Genomic DNA, 22,280 nt, shown 5'->3' on the forward strand with positions numbered 1-22,280 from the left:
GCTACCCGCCCATGCGCACCTGCCCCATCCCCACAGCCGCTACCCGCCCGTGCGCACCTGCCCATCCCCACTGCCGCTACCCGCCCATGCGCACCTGCCCCATCCCCACAGCCGCTACCCGCCCGTGCGCACCTGCCCATCCCCACTGCCGCTACCCGCCAGTGCGCACCTGCCCCATCCCCACAGCCGCTACCCGCCCGTGCGCACCTGCCCATCCCCACGGCCGCTACCCGCCGGTGCGCACCTGCCCCATCCCCACAGCCGCTACCCACCCGTGCGCACCTGCCCATCCCCACGGCCGCTACCCGCCCGTGCGCACCTGCCCCATCCCCACGGCCGCTAACTGCCCTCACAACAGAAAGGGAATACTCCAGGCCAGCTCTTTCACTGGCAAAGTGAAACTATTGCCCTTGGCCTTTTCTATTTCACACAATGCCCTCTAGCAAAATCAGAACAGGAAAAGACCTATCCGTTGGTCAGCTATACTGGCTGAGTGGAATTTCAAGTATTAGCAAAAGGCAGAGAGATGTTTAAGGCAAGGAGAGTCCCGAAGTCACACTAGCCCAGGGGTCCCCAACTAGGGTCATTTCCCCCCCGGGTGACATTTGATAATGTCCAGAGATAGTTTTGGGTGTCACGACTGGAGATGGATGTAGGGCGTTCCTCTGGTATCTGTGGGTAGAGGCCACGGAGGGGGTGGCTAAAGCCCCACCACGTCCCAGGCAGCCCACGCTACAAAGAATTACTGGGCCATGGGGCGCCTGGGTGGCACAGCGGTTAAGCGTCTGCCTTCGGCTCAGGGCGTGATCCCGACGTTATGGGATCGAGCCCCACATCAGGCTCTTCTGCTATGAGCCTGCTTCTTCCTCTCCCACTCCCCCTGCTTGTGTTCCCTCTCTCGCTGGCTGTCTCTATCTCTGTCGAATAAATAAATAAAATGTTTAAAAAAAAAAAAAAAGAATTACTGGGCCAGAATGTCAGTAAAATGAGACTCTCCTGGGTGGCTTGCACACAGCTCTCTCCTGCCACTCCCAGTAAGACCTACCCTGGACCCCGACATGCGGAACACACGTAGGCAAGCACGTACTCAGAAAGCTGGAACAAACGATTCCCTGCAAAACACCAACTACCACGTACCATGCACTTCCTTCTTTTCTACTCTGTGCTATTTCTTTAACCAACAAAGCATGCTGATCCAACATACCCCATGACATGAATCAGCCACATTTTATGTGTCTAATTAATAACCAGGATGAGGAAACAGCAATCCAGAGAACACTCAGCACCCACCTTTTGGCCGGGCACACCTGGGTTGCCAGGTAAGCCGTTAAATCCCGGGCGGCCTGGACTGCCAGGAGGTCCCACGTCTCCGGGTAAGCCATCAACACCTGTTTGGAAGGGTCACAGAAATCACTAAGGTGCTAATGCCAGTCTCCACTTCCCTCGCTTCCCTCACACTTGCTCAGATGCCCCCGAACTCACTGGACTGGCCAACAAGGAGCCCTTCAAGGTGGTTCTAAAAAGAGCGTGAGGCCTCGCTAGCCATCGCGGGAGCCACTGGCGCCAGCCGGGGCAGCCTGGGTGCGATGGACTGCACACAGCGCCTGCCGCCCTCCAGGTCTCTCCCCCACCATCCCCTCTTCCTTTTCTTCCACTCAGCATTTCCTCCCTTCCCACCCCGCAAACAAAACAAAGACCACCACAGCACGTGCACATGGGGTAGCCCTCCCGCTCTGCGGCTCCGAGCGTGGCCCCTCGTTCGAGAGCCCACCCAGACCCACTAGAGCAGACCGGCATTTTCACAAGATGCCCCCGGCTTCCCGGACGCGCGCTGGTGGGAGCAGCACCGCTGCAGACCACGGGCTCTCGAACGTGGCTGCATCCCAGTGGGGGTGCGTGGGGCATTTAGAGACCGTCTGGGCCCCAATCCTAGAGGGCCCGATGGGCTAACGGCCATCAGTGGCTCTACCGTGCATGAAGGTCCCCCGTGGGATGCAGGGGTCCACAACGCACGGTGATTTGTAAGTGTGCAGAGGTGTAAACCCCATCACACGTGCTGGGGGCTGCGGTACTGAGGGGTCTCATCAGAGAGTGGACCTGACCGCCCGCACGCGTCCGCATCGCCGAGCTTTGTGTGAGCGGGCAGCCAGCCCCCGATGAGCAGACCTTAGCAGCTAACTTCTAATTCTCAGGACGGCGCAACGGCCCTCGCAGGGGAGAGGGTGGGGCTCAGGAAGTGGCAGAAAGCCTAAGCACCTCCCTGTGAACCAGCAGGGTCACCAAGGGCCTTCTGCCCTGTAAGCCGGACGGACGTGGCCACGTGCGTGTGTAGGTGTGACGCAGCGCCCGGAGGGGTGTGCAGGCCTGTAACTCTGCCAGCAGGTGCGACAGGCTCAGCCTCTGGAAAAGAAGCTGGGAGCCTGGAGAGCGCTTTCCACTAGGTTTTGCACACACGGCCAGTAAAACTGGGGCCAGGATGCAGGCCCGAGCAGGAAAGAGAAGCCCCTTTTGTGCACAACGAGGGCTCAGTCCTGGACGGAGGTCTTCGATGGCAAGTCTACGTCAGGGCCCACCCGCAGGAAGGACAGACCCACGAGAATAACAGACAGTGAAACTGTCCCCCTGATCGTCTTACTCTTTCCAGAAAGAAGTTCTGGCTCTAACATGTCAGCGCCTCACGCAGGTCCAGACTCTGCAGTGTGGCGGCCGGGGCCTTCACCCCCTGAGAGCGAAGCCCCCTCCCTCATATTCCCCAGCTCCCTTCCCTCTAATCCACACCCAGCCTGGCACAAGTCCTGGCTGCTCTGTGTGTCTCCTGCACCGATGAGGAGAGAGCCCTGAAATGTGGCTTCTGCCAGCTTCCCGGGTGGCTGCCAGGTCCTGACGTCGCAAGCCCTACCGGCTGACCCCCACTGCCTTGGCGACTGCATTCACTGTCCTCCAGACTTCCACAAGCTCCCCTGAAGGGCTAGTCACTAACTCAAATAGTATGTTTACAGCATAGACTCCTCCCTGCTACGATTTATGAGAAGGAACGGAACGGCCAAGGCCCTCAGTGACAACCAGCCAGGGAACGGAGGTGACAGCAGGGGACTGAGTGGGCTGTGGGCAGAGCAATGGCCCCACTCGGGGGCCGGCTTGTCCTGCAGGCTTACCTTTGGGGCCAGGGGGCCCTGGAAATCCGATTCCGGGCTGGCCAATAGTGCCCTTCTCTCCTGGCAGGCCTGGCCTTCCTGGGGTTCCAGGAAAACCTCGGTCACCTGTTGTGAGCAAGACCAACAGTCAGGGTGAGAAAAACCTGCAACTGTTCCAAGTGTATCTCGGGGCAAACGAGCGCACTCAAAGTACCTTGCGGCCCCGGGAAACCTGGGGATCCCGGAAGTCCTTGTGTTCCAGGGGGACCAGGTAAGGGCACAACTTTTCCTGCTTCACCCTTGGGACCTAGGGGAAGAGCAAAGACACTGTGTAAGAGCCCGCATCCCATCCCAAGCAAGGACACAGTGACAGAGCCCGCGTCCCATCCCAAGGGAGCCAGCATCCTGTCATGAGCACACACCCCCACCTGAACGAAGACGTGGCAAGGGAGCCCACATCCCATCACAAGCAAGGACACAGTGACAGAGCCCGTGTCCCATCCCGAGGGAGCCAGCATCCTGTCATGAGCACACACCCCAACCTGAACGAAGATGTGGCAAGGGAGCCCGTGTCCCGTCCCGAGCAAGGACACAGTGACGGAGCCCACGTCCCGTCCCGAGCAAGGACACAGTGACGGAGCCCGCGTCCCGTCCCGAGCAAGGACACAGTGACGGAGCCCGCGTCCCGTCCCGAGCAAGGACAGTGACGGAGCCCGTGTCCCGTCCCGAGCAAGGACACAGTGACGGAGCCCACGTCCCGTCCCGAGCAAGGACACAGTGACGGAGCCCGTGTCCCGTCCCGAGCAAGGACATAGTGACGGAGCCCGCGTCCCGTCCCGAGCAAGGACACGGCAAGGGAGCCCGCGTCCCGACCCGAGCAAGGACACAGTGACGGAGCCCGCGTCCCGACCCGAGCAAGGACACAGTGACGGAGCCCACGTCCCGTCCCGAGCAAGGACACAGTGACGGAGCCCGCGTCCCGTCCCGAGCAAGGACACAGTGACGGAGCCCGCGTCCCGTCCCGAGCAAGGACACAGTGACGGAGCCCGCGTCCCGTCCCGAGCAAGGACACGGCAAGGGAGCCCGCGTCCCGACCCCAGCACGCTGTCCACCTACAGAGCAGCCCCACCTGCACGCCTCCACTTCCTGCTTCTACTTTTCTAGAATCTTTCACAGAGAGCTCTTCCTCTTTTCCCCAAAATTTATGGCCAAAAGGACCTAGATGTTTGACACGTGAATTCCCTAACAGTCTAAAATAAGAGACAAAAAGCTAGAAAATCTATAACAAGAGGTGAGATGACCCTGAGTAATTTCTTAATTAGCCTGTCCGGAAAAGTCAAACCACTCAGTGTTCTCCCTCGGTGTATCAGACAATACCAATCCTACACTGCTTTGAGGCAGACCTAAATTATGCGCAGCTGGTGCTAAATTATCTTCAGGACGTGCTAAGCGGGTGATTCAGCACAATCCAAAAACATGCAGCGGGACGGCTGTGCGCCGTCTGGAGCAGACCGGACAGGAGGCGCAGCCCGGCCGTGGGCGCTCGTGCCTGGGACATCCACCGGGGGGCAGGATTTAGCTGCTAGCACAAGACCAAAGGGTCACCTCCAGGACGTGTGCACGTGCTCTTCACACACCCTATATGAATGCGGGACATATGGGGCCTCCCAGGAACAGCCAACACATTCTTTCACTGTAGACTCTGAGAAATGCCAACCGACTGACCCCAACACATACTTGCTATCAGTCCCTCCCTGGGAACAAGGCTTTAATGTCACCAGAGTAAACACGGCTCTGGCAGATCAAAGAAGCCTGCATTTCTAATCCAAAAGCTGCCTGGGTCTGGATGGCCAAGCAAGTCTACAGAATGCAGACAGCTGACCAACAGCACTGTCAACACCTCCTTCAGGAACCTTCTTCCTTCCCTTCTGCTTGGATGCATCTGTGTGCACCCCAGTTGGTCTTTCTGATGGTAGTTCCTGGCCAAGAAGTGCCTGATTCCCTTTTTACAGCTCTGCAAGTTTTCAGATTCAAAGAACACTCGAGATGCTGATTTTGGAGTCAGGAGCTATGGGGGAAGATCAGAGGTCCCTTTTCCAAGACAGGGGGTAGGGCGGTCTTCCTAGGTCAAACCCAGTATTTCTCTGCCCCCGAAGGAGTCACAAAAGAGACATTTCTGGGATCCTTGCTAAACCAAGAACAATCATCAAGGCAGTCATAATTGGGTGCTAGGTAATCACTGGCCACACAACCAGTGAGAACAGCAGTAAGAACTACATCAGGGCGCTATGCTTGCACTTCCAACAAAGACAGGCTAACGTGCCCCGTGTTGGAGAGCTTATGAATTTGACACTATGATGTAATAAGAAAGTCACAGTTCCCGGTGGGATAGGAACTGATAAAACTCAGGCTGGATATATGGCTTGGGACAGAATCGACAGATCGGTGAGCATGAAGGCCATGCGGTTGTCCCCCCTTATCAACGCTCCACTTTGTCTCTTTTCCCTGTGGTCAACCGTGGCACAGCTCAGAATGTCTATGGTAACCTGACGCTGCGTATGTGCCCGCGTCATTCACCTCACGTCGCCTCACCACAAGGGCATTCTGTCACGTCACTCGTCACAAGGAGGGGGGGCGTACACAGGACGAGAAGGTATGTTGCGAGAGACACACACCCACACAATCTTCATTGCACTGTGTGGTTATGAGTGTTCTATTTCATTCTGGTCGTTCCCGGTAATTGCTTCCTGGGCCTAATTTACATACTAAACTTTGTCCCAGGTCTGTATGCACGGAAGAAAATTAGCATATGTACGGTTCAGTACTGTCCTGGCTTCAGGCTTCCACGGGAGTCCTGGAATGTGTCCCCCAAATATGGGGGGGCACCTGTCATCTAATTCCTCCTCCACAGTCCTCATCGGCTGCGGTGGTCACACAGCTAGCACTACGTGGTCCAGGCTTCACCAGTCACACAACGGTAATCATCCAAAGGCCTTCTGTTCATTTTCACAACTTCTAGGACATTTCTTGGTCCTGCACTCTTCCTTCCTTCCTCCTCCGTGCCCACGCCTTTCCTGGCCTCTGCTCTCACAGCCCCAGGGGGCTTCTAGGAAATGACAGGAGTGCTCTGTTTCTAGCCTGATGCATATTCTACAACCCCTCCCGCAAGTCTGCCACTTGCCAGGCCGGGGGACACCCCTTGACCACTTCTGTCCTCGATAACATGCAGGGCGCGGGGGCGGGGGCGGTGAGCATGTCCACGGGAAAGCCTTGTGCGCACCTGACTCCACGTGCTCTGCCAAAGGCCAGACGGTGCGCACCGGGAGGGCAGGGCCACGCGTGTCTGGCCGCGGCCGCCTCTCCACTCGGTGCGGCGCTCGGCACACGGACCCGAGGGAGACATGCAGCACAAATGACCAAAGCCAGCACAGCCTTGAAGAGCAAAGCGAGGCAGAGACCACCCGGAATCAGCCCACAGGCCCCTGCCCGTCCACGGAGAGGTGAGACTACCTGGCTTGGAACATACAGAAGCCCACATGGACTGTCCCCCAGGGAGACACAGAAAATAGGTAAAGAGAAAAAAACAGGCTCGCATAGGCATCCCTTCCACAGGAAAGGCCAGCTGGAACTGGAAGGCACTGTATTCTTATCAGAAGAAAAAGCACCTATCGATTCAGGTGCCTTGCAGCCAGATTCTACAGGTGAATCTGGCCCTTCTGACACGAGTCCACAAGGTACAGTATTGCACAGTAGGGCCCTGGCCAGGCCACCTCCTGGAAGAACGGACACCAGACTCCTGCCCCACATCACGGAGCCCAGTGCCCTGTGCACCCGAGGTCCTCGGGCCTCACCTGGCTGGCCTGGGGACCCAGGGGTCCCTGGAAAACCCGCTTGTCCTTTGTCACCAACGGGGCCAATAGGGCCAAACCCTGGAGGCCCAGGAGGGCCGATGTCACCGCGACTGCCAGGGAATCCAACTCCCCCGGGGGGTCCACGCTCTCCTTTCAATCCTACTGAACCCTGACGTGCAAAGAGAAAAAGAAACGTTATCAGCAGACATACCAACACGTGCTCATCTCACATTCTTCCACCATCTGTAGTAAATAAGTACCAGAGTTTAACTGGCTCATGCTACTTATTGACTTCGACCCTCCACAAAGGTCAACTGGCAGTTAATAGATGACGCCAGCATTCCTGTCTAAGCCAGGCAGGCACCCGCCCTCCACATAGGACACACTTCAAAGAGGGAAGTATTTGTATCTGGAACCGTCTTTTCAAGGATAACTTGCAGGCCACTAACTCCAAACTTCACCTCCCATCTGCCATCCAAACATCCAACACACAGACGCCTTCTGGATGCCCTGAAATGCGTCAGAAGACATCAGTGTGCTGTCCCATTGTTCCCGTCAACAGCATCAACACCTACGTTTGCAGATTTAAGTCTCCCCAAGGACCACTGAACATCATGTGTAATAATCACCACCCAAATGAAAATACGTAGCTACGATTCAAATCATTCATTTCTTCATTCTTCGCAGATCCACTTATAAAATGGGTGTTCCAAGTCTGGAAATAGACATACCGGGGAGCCTTTGGGGCCGGGCAGACCCGGATGGCCATCTCTCCCAGGAGACCCTGCTCTGCCTGGCATCCCGGGCTGTCCTGGAAAGCCTGGGTCTCCTTTGTCTCCTTTGAGCTGTGCGTCGAAGTAAATCTCACCAGGCTCTCCCTTGGCTCCTGGCTGGCCCATCAGCCCTGGTGAGCCTTGCGGGCCCTACAAGCACAAAGTGGAAGACATCAGTCCACAAAATGAGCCAGCATGATCGTTACACATCCAACGATATTAAGAAGCCACCTTCTTGAATAACTGCAGTATGTTCAAGCTTATTTATTTCCTAGAAGCAAGCCAATAAGCTGTGACAAAGCCATGATCTGACCTCTCACTTCTTGTGTTTCTCTTAAAAACACCTGAAAAAAAGTCTTCCCGAGGAATTGTAAACAGATGCCAGGCTATGGTGGGGGAAATGAGAGTGTGGTACCAGGCTCCCTGCCTGTAGGACAGTTGTCAGAGAACCTGCTTGTCCCTTACCACTGTTAACGTTCACAAGAACATTCTAGCAAGTGCTGGAAGCTGCTGAGTGTGTCACCTCTGGGGCCCAGACACTAGGGAAAGGGGTTCCAGGTGCAGACGGGTGAAGCGTCTTGAGGGCAGGATGGCAACAGCGACAGAGTCTGGGGAGCGAGTGCTGGCCAGCTCCATCACCGCTGTTTTGAGCAGTCAGCAAAAAAGATCGGACTTTCCCAGGAGACACACCCTAGCACATTTTCCAGTTCCTGGAAAGTTAAATCTTCAAGGAACGCCCACACCCACAGATGGTCTCTCCTCCAGCCTCTCTGAGAATTGGGGTTCACAAGGTTTTCAGATACTTGTCTCAAGTACTTGTTCCCTTAGGCCTGAGAAAGAAATCTCTCAGCTTCCCTGCTGACTCGGCAGGATTCAGACTCTTGGACAACTCATTTAATTTGAATTCCTTCTCACACACTCCCTCTGAAGCCGCTCTTGACGTATGCGAGCCACATGTGTCCACACACTTCTGTGTGGGTGTGTAACACAGACAGGAAGGAGCTGGCAGACAAGGGACAGACCAAAATTCACACAATCTGTAGATTTTAGAGTGGGCACCATTTATGAATCATGCGCCACCATGCGTCACGGCCCTCGGCACACCGCTCCTGATGCAGAGCCCCGCTGTGCCGGCAAGATGCCGGAAGCACCTTCTAGCAGGTGAGGGAGCGGACCCTCCAAGAACCTTGGCGGGCAGTCATGGAAAAGTTCAAAGCTGGTACGGTACTCTGTAGCTTTCTCTCTCGAGGTACCATTAGCTCCCACGCATCCTTAAATCCCAGCTCAACTGTGACTCCTCTGTGAAGCCCTCCCTGACGCGTGTCTTGGGTTTCCACGGTGGAGCGAACGGTCCTCCTTACAGAAACTCTTCTCCTTGCACATCTTTCTCTCCACGGGTCTTCGGGAGTATTGAGGGCAGGCCTAAGGCTTTCTAACTTTGTGCCCCGAACATCTGAGCTAGGGGGTACTTCTGCGGGAAGCGGAAGTGGAACTGGCAACATTCACCCATAACAAATAAACCCCAATGTAAGAAATTACAGCCAACGTGTATTTTTCTCAACCTGGAAGGATCAGTGCTACTTTACAGTGATTACCCATAACCTAGAAATACGGTTTTCCAGGACTGTGCGCATACAGTGAGGAAATACCATTTTTTATCTTGCTAATGGTGACCTTGCCACCTATCATTCAAGGAAGAAATCTAGATCCTTTTTTTGAAAGGGGACAACTTGACCCTAGGACACCTCCTGTGGCTTCTCTGCCACAGAACGTCTTAATCTTAAGCGACTCAAAGGTCTTTGGATCCACATCTCTTGACATAAATGAGGAGGAATCAAACGCTGCCTTGAACACTTCGCCTTGGAGCCATAAATTAGAGGAGATCCAACGACTAAGCGGTCTGCTTCTAAAAAGCGCGGCCACCGCGGGGTGTCACAGCTCCTTTCAACTGACCGTCCCGATGGCCCCGAAACCCGCTCAGGTCCCTGTGTGGAGCCAGCCTCTTGTGCCTGTCCCTCTTTCCCAAAATCCAACCCTCGGCCTTCAAAAGGACATGTCACAGAAACGCGATCCAAATCAAACAGGAAATCAGAGCATTTCGTCTCTTTTCATCATCATCTACTTTCCAGGACGCTCCGCGGGTTCACGGGCACCTCTTGCAGCCCCAGCCTCATTCCAAATGAGAGGCCCCACCTGGGAGCCAGTTAAACTGTGGAGCTACGGGACAGCCTCAAATATAAGAAAAATTACTACCTGCTCAATTAAATTATTTACCCAGAAAATGGCTTTTAGAAACTTGGCCCTGCAGAAAAAGGAGCGCCCGATGGGGAAGGCAGGGGTTAGAAGTGCTGCTGGGTATTGGCTTTATTTTCTTCTTCATCAGGACTTGTCTTCAACTGTCCTTCTCCCTCCTTCCTCTTGTCCCATTTTTATTAGATTTGGGGCTGGGGGGCTGGTGTCTGGATGGGGTTTCAGGCAGAGCCGAGGCAGGAAGTTTCCAGGAAGGCCAAGTAGATAAAGACCACGTCCAGAGGTTAAAGGCACCCTCCGCTGCTTCTTCAAAGCACTTCTGCTTTGATCCCCACCAGAGTCAGGGCTTCCCAGTTATGTGAACTTCTCATTTATTTGGAAATATTTTAAACAATTGCGACTTGTAACTGAGCTCCCCAGGCACCAGGGAAGTTCTGGAAGCAGAATCCCGAGATCTCACTTCAAAGGAGGAAGCGATTGCTCAATCCCAGCTGCATCAGTGCCATTTCAACTCACTTCTGCCCTGACCCGCTTTTACAGAAGCTGCCAGCAATATTTTCAAACATCGCAAATGTTAAAGAGCTACATCAAAAAGGAATAAAATGCTAAAGATTTGACTTTCATTCTGGGACAGAAGAAAAAGGGAAAGCAAAAGGGAAAGCAGTAATGAAGGAGAGTGTGGAAAGTGGCTGACGCTTACAGAGCTGAGGAACAAAGAAAATGCGAGAACCAGGCCCTAAGTTTTACGAGCTTTAGACACAGAGCTGATCATGTGCAATAAAACGCACATGTCAATGTCTGGGATTATAACTATTCTCTTCTAGTCAATGGCTTCTTTTTTAAACAAACTGGGAAAGTTAGGGAGCTGATTTTCATTTAACTGAAAGGTGTCATGTCAATCTGAGACGATTTCATTCATAAATTCAGAGAAGCACCTTCACAACAGATATTGGTTGACAGGAATTTTCAAAATACGTCTCTGTGAGAGAAGAATAAACAAATGTCAGATTCCTCGAAGGCAGCAGGCCGGACGGTGTTCCTCCGTCTCTCCACAGGGACGCTGGCGCTGAACTTACTACCATGCTAAGTGTCGGGTGTGACTCGACCACGGAGCTGCTTACAGGTGGCTCCTGGTGGCACCACCTGGTTCAAGAGCCCCCAAGACCCTGTGGGAGGGTGACACACAGCATCTGGCTGCACCTGGACACAGGTACGTGGCTGCTGAATTCCGACCAGGTGAGGAGAGAGGCAAGTGAGACGCGGATTCCGGACTCGACAGCCCTGCTCGTCCTCGGGCAAAGGACACAGGGAGTAACTGTAACTGTGAGACAGAGCCACACTTGACCAGCGCCCAGATCATACAGCAGAAGCTGTGTTTGCAAACGCGACAATATACACCTTGTTAGTTGGCTTGGAGGCAATTTCTAGTAAGCACGCAAACACAGACAGGTTTACTTACAGGCAATCCTTCCAGACCATCTCTGCCAGGTAAGCCTCTGTCGCCCTTGGCCCCTGGCTGTCCTGGGAAACCTTTCAGAAGACAAGGGAGATGCAGCACGTTACTGCTGAGACATGTCCTCAAAACCCCAAACCTTTCGTTTTCGAGATTCGAGAGCACAGAGATCTTTATACGAGTGGACGGAGTCTGAGGACTCCCCACAGAGTAATACCAGAAATGCTCACAGTGGGCTCCGGAAGGGAAGCAGTGATCTCAAATCCAGACAAGCACCACTGAAGCAGCCAGTGACAAGAGCCCCCCGACCCCGCGCCCAGGGACCGCTGCCACCAGAAACAGCTCCTCTACTCCGGTTGAGGGAATGAAGCTTGCGGAGCTGAGGGAACCGTATGCTGTTGACCTTCTACTGGGAAATTGTTATGGCACCAAATCTTAGGTCAGCTTGATGATTTTCCACCAAGTGGACAGATCCTGAAGTCTGATTTAAAATGCTCATTGTTAGGTTTTGATTTGAATGGAGAAACTGAGGTCTCTCGTGGCACGAGATGTGTTTCACTGTGAAGGCTCCAACTCACGGAAGCAAATTCCGGCCTGGTCCCGTTCATGTCGGGCTCTTACCTATTTCTCCCGGGGGGCCCTGCGGCCCTGGAGGCCCACGCAATCCCGATGTGTCACAGATGAGGCAGCTCTCGCCTTTCTGACCTACAAAGGGAACACAGGGGTGCACACACACATGTGAACAGCCCCGGACTCTGCTCCCGCATGGCACTCTGGCAGAGCCCAGTGCCAGGAACAGACGTGGGACCCCTGCCGACAGCCCGAGTCCCTGAAGTGCAGGCATGGCAGAACAGGAGCCCACCCTCGGGATGGGGACAGCGCAAGTCGGCTGGCAGCCAGATGAGTGCTGGGCCCCATGGCATTCACTCGTGGGGAGACGCACCGCCGACCACGGGCTGGGCGGGCTGGCAGGGCCACAGCAGGAGGACAGAGGTCTCCACACAGAGGAGCTGCTGACCCCGTGTCATAACATGGGACAGCTCAGCTCAGGAAGGACTAAGCAGCTGGTAACTAGACAGCGTCACCGACACGGAGGCTCACTGGCACTTCCGGATGACTTCTGAGACCACGCCCACTGGGGCCTCCGAAATCTAAAATTCTAAGGTGTTAGCTGCAACTGTTTTCATGCAGCATTTGTGTTGTAGACTTTGGAAGAGGAAGAATTCTTTGCAATCCAAAGCCAGCCATGGTGCACAACAGGGTGAGTTTGGGGGGGAAGCCTCCTGGTCGCTCTACTCTCTATTAAGAGACACATCAATGTTGGACTGTCCGAGGGGTAGGACACGCTCAGACAGGACTGCGGACGCTGTGAGAACCCACTGTGGGCAAGACAGTGAAGAGAGGACCATGTGTCCTGGGCTGGGGTTACAGCAAACATGGGAAATCAGTAACAATAATGCTGAGAGTGAGGCGGGAGGGGGCCAGTCCCAGGGAGCTCATCTGCTCACACCGACTGTGGGAACAGGGCTTGGACGGGTGGAGAGCGTCCAGGCACACATCTGTGACTCGGCTCGAAAGACTTTCGCTCTTTGAGAAGGGCATGCTCAAACTCTGAGACGAAAGCCCACACTAAGATACCAGTCTGAGGGTTTAATCTGCTGGCCGTGAGACAATAAAGAGCGGTAACGTGTCAGGGCTACGCTACGGCCCCATGTTGCCTCCCAGGTGGCAGTTACACTCTCTCTCTCTTCCCCCCCGACCCCGGAAGCCCAACGACGGGACACCTGGCAGAGCTCGTGTAAGGAGCCACACCCTAGGAATGGACCTGGATAAGAGTTCCAGATACAGGAAGGACGCACTCACACCCACCCACATGCAGAAAAATATCCCATTACCAAGCACAGTCAACATTTTCTAAAATGATGCATCTCTTACCTTTTTCTCCAACCTCTCCCGTCAACCCTGGCTGCCCCGGGATTCCGGGGGGACCCTGATCCCCTGGCGGTCCAGGCTGGCATTCCACAATTCCATCTGAAATGGATTTTTAAAAGTTACAGGATCATTCCCACCACCCAAAGCTAAGATTTGCATCCTCGCTTATTCAATGTCTACTGTAAGACCAAACCGCTTTTCGGCTATTTTTAAGTGCTAGAAACCCAGCTTTAGCTTGCTTCAAAACAGTCCTAGAATATTAACTTGAAAACAGGACTCACACAGCACCCAGGCGGCCACTCGCCACCACAAGCTGTCACTGATAAAACATCTATTTGATGACCCTAAGGCACGTTTCAGCTCACTGGTCCTGTCCCGTATCTCACTCCCTTCCTACCTCGTGAAGCACACACCATCGTCCTTATTTTACACACGAAAAAACTAGGTCGGGGACCCCTGCATGGCTCAGTCGGTTGGGTGTCTGCCTTCGGCTCAGGTCGTGATCTCAGCATCCTGGGATCGAGTCCCGCATCGGGCTCCCTGCTCCAAGGAGAGTCTGCTTCTCCCTCTCCCTCCACCCCTCCCCCCTGCTCGTGCACACACTCACTCTCTAACTAATAAATAAAAAATCTTTAAAAAAAGAAAATTCATGCTGATCCCTTCCCAGCGAAGCTTCAAACCTAGAATCCACTGTCCCCCTATGAGAACTCCCTTTCTTAACGATGTGTCTGAATTCTAGCAGATAAACGGTCTGGGACTCGCCGCACATGGACCCCCTTCCATCAGCCCCATAGAAGACTAGGGTTTCAGGCGCTCGCGGGCCACATTCTGCTAGTGACACAGCAGGACCTGCCTTGAAAACCTGAACATATTCCCACTGGAATGAGCTTGTCTGAAATTGTCTTACATTTTGCCCTGCTATCACTTTGGAGTCACAGGACCCCCATAACTGAATCAAGAGTTTAATGTTCTGTGCTCAGAACAGACGTGAGACCCATCCTCGCAAAGTACCCCTCAATGGTAAAGTCATCCATTCGGTCACCACACAGACTATCCTCTGCAGTCCCTTCCTTCTTTGTGTGTGTGTGTGTGTGTGTGTGTGTGTCTTAGAGGAACAAGAATGTGTTCTCTTTTCTGGGAGAACCACAGGACTCAACTGTCTTGTTTTTTCCCTTTAATGCCAGGAGACTCAGACCTGCTTAACATGGCTTTTATTCCTTTAACCAGCTTTACTGTTTTATTTTTACTATTGCTTTCTGCAGCATGACTAATTTTACAAAGATACCTCAGTGGGATATGAATGACTCACCAATCCTCAGACACCCAGTCTTTTGTATTACTCGAACTCTGAGCACCCTCCCCATATCCCGTTAGCTCTGGCCCGACACCTGTTCTACGCGAGACACCATGTGCCACGGTCCCCGAGAGCACTTACTCGTGTGGCCCGGCTGTCCAGGGGGCCCAGGAGGCCCAGGGGGGCCAGGGAGCCCATCCCTTCCACTTGGTCCTGGCAAAGACGTGCCTGGAAACCCTTGGTCACCTTTCTCGCCTCTTTCACCAGGGAAGCCAGGAGCACCAGCCTGCCCTGGTACTGGAAAGCCTGAAACCAGAACAAAATCTCATGTACATAACCACAGTGCAAGGTCAATGTCCACAGCGCAGACTAACTTTCTTAACTCCGTTCAAGGTAAAATGACTAGTGACTATCCCTGGAAGGGGAACCGCTCTACAGAAGTAAAAACAAACTAAACTGTTAGGCTTCTTACCCCATAAATGTTGGCAGTTAAACGCCTCCTACGAGTTAACATTAAGGAAAAGGGACTCATTACCCCAGAAATCTGTGCATTTCTTTTGGTGCAAATAGTATTCCCACTGCATGAATGAAAAGGCCACTGAGGGTCGATTTCATTTCCACTTAGAGAATAGGAGAATAGGGCATAAAAATGTCACCAACCAAAGAAAAGTGGACATGAGGTCCAACTGGGCTGGCAATCGAAATGGAACAGCCAAGAAGTAAACTTAAGGACAAAGAAGATGTTCTGGGAGGTGCGTGAAGTTAGGTCTGAACACGGAAGGCCGAATTGGGGGATAAGACGGCAGGGGCCTGGCATGCAGGTGTGGAGAAGAACGCCCACTAATGCCGGCAGGAGCACCAGCCTCGGGCTGCCCATGGGGAGCCGCCTCTGCTCCAGGTCCCGGCCACCAGCAGCGGGACTGTGTCTGCAGCCATGAACAAAGAGCAGAGCACAGAGGACAAGGGAGCAGCCAGGAAGATGACGGATCCCAGAGTCCGAGCTGCAGGCACGGGAGAAGAAGTGCTACGCCAGTAACCCTCACATACACTGGTCAGCACACACTGAAGGCGGCCCCTGGGCTTGGGCTGAAGACCCAGCGACGGGAGGGAAAGAAGCACCCAGCTCGGCCCCAGGAGGGGACCCCACGGCTCCCGGAGCACGGCGCTCGCTGGGCCAGTGGCCGGGCTTTGAGCCAGGAGAGCAGATAAGGTAAGGCCAGAGCAGTTACACAGACACTGGTAAACACTGAAAGTAAAGGGGCGATCTGGCAGATAAAAGATGTTAGAAGTAAACGCCACAGACACTGAGGGGAGACATGGAGTGAAGTGTCGACCAGGATGGCTGGAAGGTCAGCATTTTCATGACCGCAGAGAAGAAAGTGGACGAAAACAGAGAAGGGTGATTTTTAAAGCGAGAGCCACAAGCTTTAGCAGGAAGGCAGGCAGCGAGGTCCCCGCGCCGCAGCTGGAGCATGTCCTCAACGCGGGACCGGCTCGGGGTTAGTCTGTTCCAGCAAAAAGGAACGAGCTCTGGGAGAAATTACAGCTGAAGAGCCGTCGGAAAGGGAAAGGGAAATAATAAAAAGAATGAAACACAAAAATAAATAAAAAACATACAAAAGCAAGAATATAAGGATTGTGGGCACTCGACTGTGGTGTAGGGCACATGCGGGTTTCCCTCCTAGCCTTTCTGATCCGCTCCAGGGACGGAGGGAGCACGTGCACAGACACACAGACGTTTGTGCACACACACAAAGGTGTGCGCACACAGGAATCCCACCGCTAAGCAGCAGGCATGATATAATCACACACTAAGTACAAGCAAGCCACGTGCACTCCCACGGAGAAGCGAGATCAGATGCGATAAGATCAGTTATCGGGTTTCGGCTGAGTCTGGTCCCAAGGGAGAAACAAAGGCTCCATGGAGACAAGGAGTGTGGGTACTGACAGTGAGGGGCTTGCAGGACACTGGGGACCTGCTTCCTTGGGCGAGGGGCAAGGAGGCTGGGGGTGGGGGTCTGCGGGACACTGGGACCTGCTTCACTGGGCAGGGGAAAGGAGGTTGGGGGGCAGGTCCGAGCCAGAGAGAGAAAGTCCAGACTGGAGGAGACAAATGAGAACCCCCAGGAACACACACAACCCCATGGCCACCTGTGACTTCCAAAGTAAACAATAACAGCTGTGAACACACCTTGCTGTCATTACTAGAAAAACATGCAACAGAATTGGCAGCCGTTTCTTGAGGAAAACTAATGTACACGACATCAGGATAGGAACCACATAGATGTTGTAGGACTGTTCCCACACAACCCACCAAGGGTGCTTACCTGGAGGGCCTGGCTGGCCTTGTAATCCTGGGAAACCTTAAAAGAGAAGGGAGAGTCAGACAAACCGAGCCTGTGTGTCTGTCCCCATGAGGCCCTGGGTCAGCAGGGTGAGGGAAGGGCACAGGTGGAAATGCAGTGCCCCGACCCTACAGAGCTCTATGAGTCAGGCTCCAGGAGCCCCAGTGCCAAGACAGAAGACAGACCTGAGTCTGAGACAGGCCTTAGTCACCACACGGTCCTGCCAGGCCTGTCGGTGTTACCAAACCATGAGAGTGCAGGTCGAAACGGAAGGAAGGTGAAGGATAAGAGGACAGAAGGAAGGAGGGAGGAGGAGGGGGGAGGGAGGGAGGAGTGGGGAGGGAGAAGGAGGGAAAACGGAATGTACCTTTGGGGCCTGGCTCTCCTCTCAATCCTGGGGCTCCCGGGTACCCCCGCTCTCCTTTTTCTCCAGAGGGTCCTGGGCCGATCGCCTGAATTATAGAAGAGAAGATCATGGTGGTGCAGGGGAGCGGCTGGGCTGTACATGACAGCAGATGAAGAGACTAACATATCTCCAAATCATCTCAAGCAAGGTGAGAGTAAAGACATAGTAGTGGAGGGGGGAGGGCGGTCGTGAGAACTCGGAAAACAGACACCCCCCCCACACACACACACACACACACGGAGCCCTCTGCTGGCGGTCCTGCCTCCTCCTGTCATGACTGGCCTCCTGGCAGCTTTACCCGTGAAGTAAAGTGAGAAAAACACTAATTCTGAGGTTTGGGTTTAGAACTTCTAACTGTCCACACGAGTCATAAAATGAACAGTCTACTTTAGGGAGGACCATCACAACACCCTCACACTTCCCCAGGCAATAAGTAACAGGAATGTGCAAATTTTTCACTGAAAGAGGTTTTCTATTGTGTTGGGTTTTTTGTTTTTTTTCTTAAATGGTCCAAAGTGGGGACTTCCTCAAGGACGTAAGGATACAGGCCAAGGACACACTACAAAGGGGTGAACTAGGTCAGCACAACTCTAAATCGCAGAAATTTAAGGAAAATGGCAAAATCAAATATTGCAGATTGCCCTTAAAATACAGTTCCTTTGTAGCAATCACATTAACAGATGTCACTAAAATCTGCTGATGCGGTATTGTTAAAACAGGCCGCTCGACTGTGGCTGTGAGATCTCAGATACGGAAAGGGGGTCCTGAGTCTGCAGGGAAGGAGGGTCTGGGCTTCACCGCAGTCATCCCAGTCCTGGAAGCGCACCCCAAGAAGAAACCGTTCACCGCCGCGTACACACAGCGCAGGCGCGAACCACCGAGCCCATGCCGTCAGCAACCACGCTGGGACCGCAGCTGGCGGAACACGGGTAACATTTTCACTGTGCCGAAGGAGACTCGGGACAAAATGGGTCAACCAGAGCCAGCACCCCTCTCTCACAGGGCACTGAAGAGGTCGCTCCAAGATAACTTGCAAACATGAAGAAGGTTCAGGTTTTAAAAGGGAAAAAAAAAAAAAAAACCCACTGCATACACTGATTGCCCACATGTAAACATATGCATGGGGCAAGAAGTAAAATGCTACTTGCAGACATAAAAACTGTGTTGCTAGGGAGAGTCAAATTAGGGGTGATCAGTTTCTTTTAACATTTTCCTTAATGGACCATTTAAAAAAAAAAGTTTCAAAATGTTTTGCTCCTATCGTTATCCATGGGCAAATCTTTTCATTGTCAGCGGTCAAGGAAATGCAGAAATTATTGAAATATAATAAAAAGTGAGTACCAAACGCCACACAATACAGAACATAAATTTATGATTTTAAACAACGTGCACCCTCTTCACACACAAACGTCATTCGTGGGACACCAGGAGGCACGCGGCCCCAGCCCCGGACAAACTACCAAACAGCACTTTTACTCACAATTCCAGGTGGACCTGGAGGACCTGCTTCACCTTTGTCTCCCTACAAAAGAAGAAATACTTGTATTTTTTGCTTAGACAGATTGTCTTGCAGAAAGCATGGCTCAACTTTTTATCCTGGAAAAATAAAGACTGTGACCACTTACACTAAAATTATTCTCCTCTCCTAAGTAGCCCTCACTGTGAGGGGCTGAGAGTCCTCTCTACCTATTACACCAAAAATGAATGCACGTCCCCCTGCTTTGTGTAAGCATGACGCACAGAGAGAAAGATTTCTGCAAATTGTAATGGGGAGTCTAATTGTTCACATGACAAAGCAGCTCGCGATGTTTGCTGTGTTTGCACGCTCCCTTGGGCAACGCGAACAGAATCATTCCTAAGTTGAATTAGTATCTGGTAGATTTTCAATAAAATGAAAATAAATGGAATGAAAGCTTTTGATTTCTAAATATATTTTCTTAAAGAAATCATTTTACTAGAGGTTTTTATGTGTGAGGTTGTCTAAACCTGCACTGGAAGTCATAAAAGGATATTTATGGTTTTGTCTTTCCCCTTAAAATCCAGCACTACCTGAAAACATCGGGTGGATAAATTCTAATCACTTTGAGGCTTAATTTCATTCACAGTGGAAGAAAAACCCAAAGGCATTAATCCTGGTATGTCTGCTTTATATAAGCTATCATAACAATACCTTTACAAGTCCTAAGATCTGCACATAATTTCATGAATGCACTTTTTACCCTTTAAACCAAAGCAATAAACTTAGCAGTAAACCAGCATTAGATGTTTTGATTTTTCTGATTTGAATATGAGACTTAAGAAATATCTATGGGACTTAAACAGTATCTTAGCTCATACAGCCTAAACATATTTACCTTTTAAAATCTACGAGATCTGACTTTCTCAAAGAAGTTACAGTATCAGTAAAGGCTCTTTCCCTTCGTCCCTGGCCTTCACGAACAAGCTCTGAGGTCCGCTCCCTGGTTTATGAGTCACTGCTGGAGATGCTATTCCAAAGCTATATACGTTAGCAAAGATTTACGTTACCTCATGATTAAAAGAGAAAAAGTACCAATGAGATTTTTCTGCCTATCACGTTGACAAATACTTGGTGAACTTTGATAACAAGCAGTTGCCCCAAAAAAGGGCACCCGGACAGAATGATATTCTTTTCCAGGGACAATTTGGCAGCATATGGTGAAAATCTCAAAAAAAAAAAAAAAATCCTAAACATTGACCCCATCGTAGGAATCCATGACATGGAAATGATCAGACAAACAAACACAAATTTGTACTCGTAAACGCGTGGGTGTGGCCCACACACCCGCAGCACGAGGCATGGACACAGGACGTCCCATGCGGCTGCATGCAGACACTCAAATGCATCCACACCATGTCATTACGTGGGGAAGCAGGACGCACCCACAATCCCCGCTGTCTTAGAGGGGCGCGCGCACACACAGGACAGTTGTGCATCCTGACAGTTCTGAGTCGGTAACGGGAAAATTAGACAAGCCAGCTTCTCTTCACTCTATCTGCATTTTTTACTGTTTCGTAACCAAATAAAAGTCATTTACTACAAAAGAGACATAAAAACTTGAGTGAGTGGAACATTTTATGTGCCTCTTTTTAAAAAATGGCACACATAAATAAAACCACGAAATTCAGTCATGCGTTGCTCACAGGGACATCAGTAATTTTTACTATTTGAGTCCACAGTGCTTCAGGAAACTGAACAGCAGACTGAAGGGAAGGCTTCCGTAGAGTCACTGCTTACCTTGAAACCTTCGCGGCCTGGCAGTCCCGGGTACCCCGCATCACCTGGAAAGCCCTGCAGTGGGACACGGAGAGCACCCCTCGTAAGCTACAGCCAAGGCAACAGTTTGCTCTTAAAAATTAAAGAAAACTACTTACTGGACTCCCTTTCTCTCCTTTTTCACCATCTTTTCCAGGTTTTCCCTGTAAAGACGGAGACATCAGTATTTCATGAAAGCAACAGTAAACACCCCCCACACCCAGGCCGGGAACCTCTGTGTGGGCTGACAATACCACAGGAACAAGAAAGGCAGTCTACGCAGAACAACTACGAAAACAGAACAGCAGAAGAGGACTTTCCAACGTTTAAACAATGGAGCCTGATGAGCTACAAATCTAACAAGCGTTCCATTTGGCTGCACCATGAACAGCAGAGAAGTTTCCCGAACGGCAACGGTCTGGCAGATGACATGCAGAGGATTCATTTTAATGGAGGTTTCCCGAATCACTGCAGGGTGGGAGCTGGAAACCAGTGGGTGGGGCTCCTGTCACCAGACTTCACGGGGTGGGAGCCATCAGAGCATCTCAGCTCTTGGCCGCTCAGGAAGCAGCAGAGAAGGGCACCACGTGCTCTATGCAAGGGATGCAGGCTCTCAATGAGGAGCCAGCAGGCAGGGGCACTCTTCAGACAGACCCCAGCCCCAGCCTCCCCGGGAGGACTTTCAGATAGAGGCGGCCTTCTCATTCCTGCTCTCAAGGGCTTCAGGAAAGCCCTTCAGGAAGGACAGGGAAAAACCGACGAGCCCTACCAGCCTCTTCCACTCATGTTTCTGTAAATGTGGGGCTCCAGGAAAGGAAGGAACGTGATTTTACAGCAAGGAGCTAAAGGACTTTGGAGGCACTTACTCGGGGCCCTGGTTTTCCGGGCTCCCCTTTCTCTCCGAGCCCCGGCATTCCCTTGAAAGAACAAAAAATGATTCATTAGAATATTTAAGTAAAACATTAAATTATGTAAATACTACATTGAAGATGAATAAGCTTGTAACTTAAATCCAATACTTTATGAACATACACATAAGAAGTGATAAAAAAGAATTTAGTACTTACCTGAAATCCAGGTTCACCTTTTTGACCCTAGAATTTTTTTTAAAAGACCAAGAGAGTGAGCCGTCAGTACTAATGGCTATATTGATTTTTATATACTACATTGAACATGTAAAAGGAAAAAAATTGCTTTTCCTGATATATTAACAGGGAAATCCTCTTTGGTCCCCAATACTCACATCTCAACACTGACAAGATTGTAGATTTAAGACGGGCAGTTAATTATGCTCGGTCTGTGGCAGCTGTGACCCCCCACCCCCCAACCGGCCTCCCTGCCGCTGCCCCAGCCTGGCCCCAACCTGGTGCATCTAAGAAGCCATCACTTGGGGGGGTCAACCTTGCTCCAACCCAGTTCCAGCTGCCTCTGCTTTCAAGATGCTTGTATTTTGTGGGAGGGGTAGTCTATAAACCCGTTTTGTAGGTCACTAGTGAATGCAACAGTTTCTCTATATCCCTTCAATTTGTCCAAAATTAGGAAGCCAGCCTTCATCGGACAAAATCCAT

The 22,280-nt window shown here is 52.0% G+C and overlaps 1 protein-coding gene across 4 annotated transcripts in view; it reads right to left on the reverse strand.

Annotated features, from left to right (window-relative positions):
- Positions 1 to 22,280, reverse strand: part of COL4A1 (collagen type IV alpha 1 chain) — a 149,229-nt gene that overhangs the window by 26,292 nt on the left and 100,657 nt on the right. For all 4 annotated transcript variants that reach the window (XM_034665467.1, XM_019805286.2, XM_034665469.1 and 1 more), the window contains exons 14-29: positions 21,780 to 21,806; positions 21,579 to 21,629; positions 20,832 to 20,876; positions 20,695 to 20,748; positions 18,919 to 18,960; positions 17,400 to 17,484; positions 17,015 to 17,050; positions 14,829 to 14,993; positions 13,397 to 13,492; positions 12,083 to 12,166; positions 11,468 to 11,538; positions 7,717 to 7,908; positions 6,986 to 7,154; positions 3,349 to 3,441; positions 3,156 to 3,260; positions 1,291 to 1,388 (exon numbers count right to left, since the gene is read on the reverse strand). In XM_034665467.1, the coding sequence (XP_034521358.1) occupies positions 1,291 to 1,388; positions 3,156 to 3,260; positions 3,349 to 3,441; positions 6,986 to 7,154; positions 7,717 to 7,908; positions 11,468 to 11,538; positions 12,083 to 12,166; positions 13,397 to 13,492; positions 14,829 to 14,993; positions 17,015 to 17,050; positions 17,400 to 17,484; positions 18,919 to 18,960; positions 20,695 to 20,748; positions 20,832 to 20,876; positions 21,579 to 21,629; positions 21,780 to 21,806 (1,413 nt within the window). The remainder of the gene's footprint in view (positions 1 to 1,290; positions 1,389 to 3,155; positions 3,261 to 3,348; positions 3,442 to 6,985; positions 7,155 to 7,716; positions 7,909 to 11,467; positions 11,539 to 12,082; positions 12,167 to 13,396; positions 13,493 to 14,828; positions 14,994 to 17,014; positions 17,051 to 17,399; positions 17,485 to 18,918; positions 18,961 to 20,694; positions 20,749 to 20,831; positions 20,877 to 21,578; positions 21,630 to 21,779; positions 21,807 to 22,280) is intronic.

This window comes from Ailuropoda melanoleuca, chromosome 7 (genome assembly GCF_002007445.2).
Source record: "Ailuropoda melanoleuca isolate Jingjing chromosome 7, ASM200744v2, whole genome shotgun sequence".
In the NCBI taxonomy this organism is placed as follows: domain Eukaryota; kingdom Metazoa; phylum Chordata; class Mammalia; order Carnivora; family Ursidae; genus Ailuropoda; species Ailuropoda melanoleuca.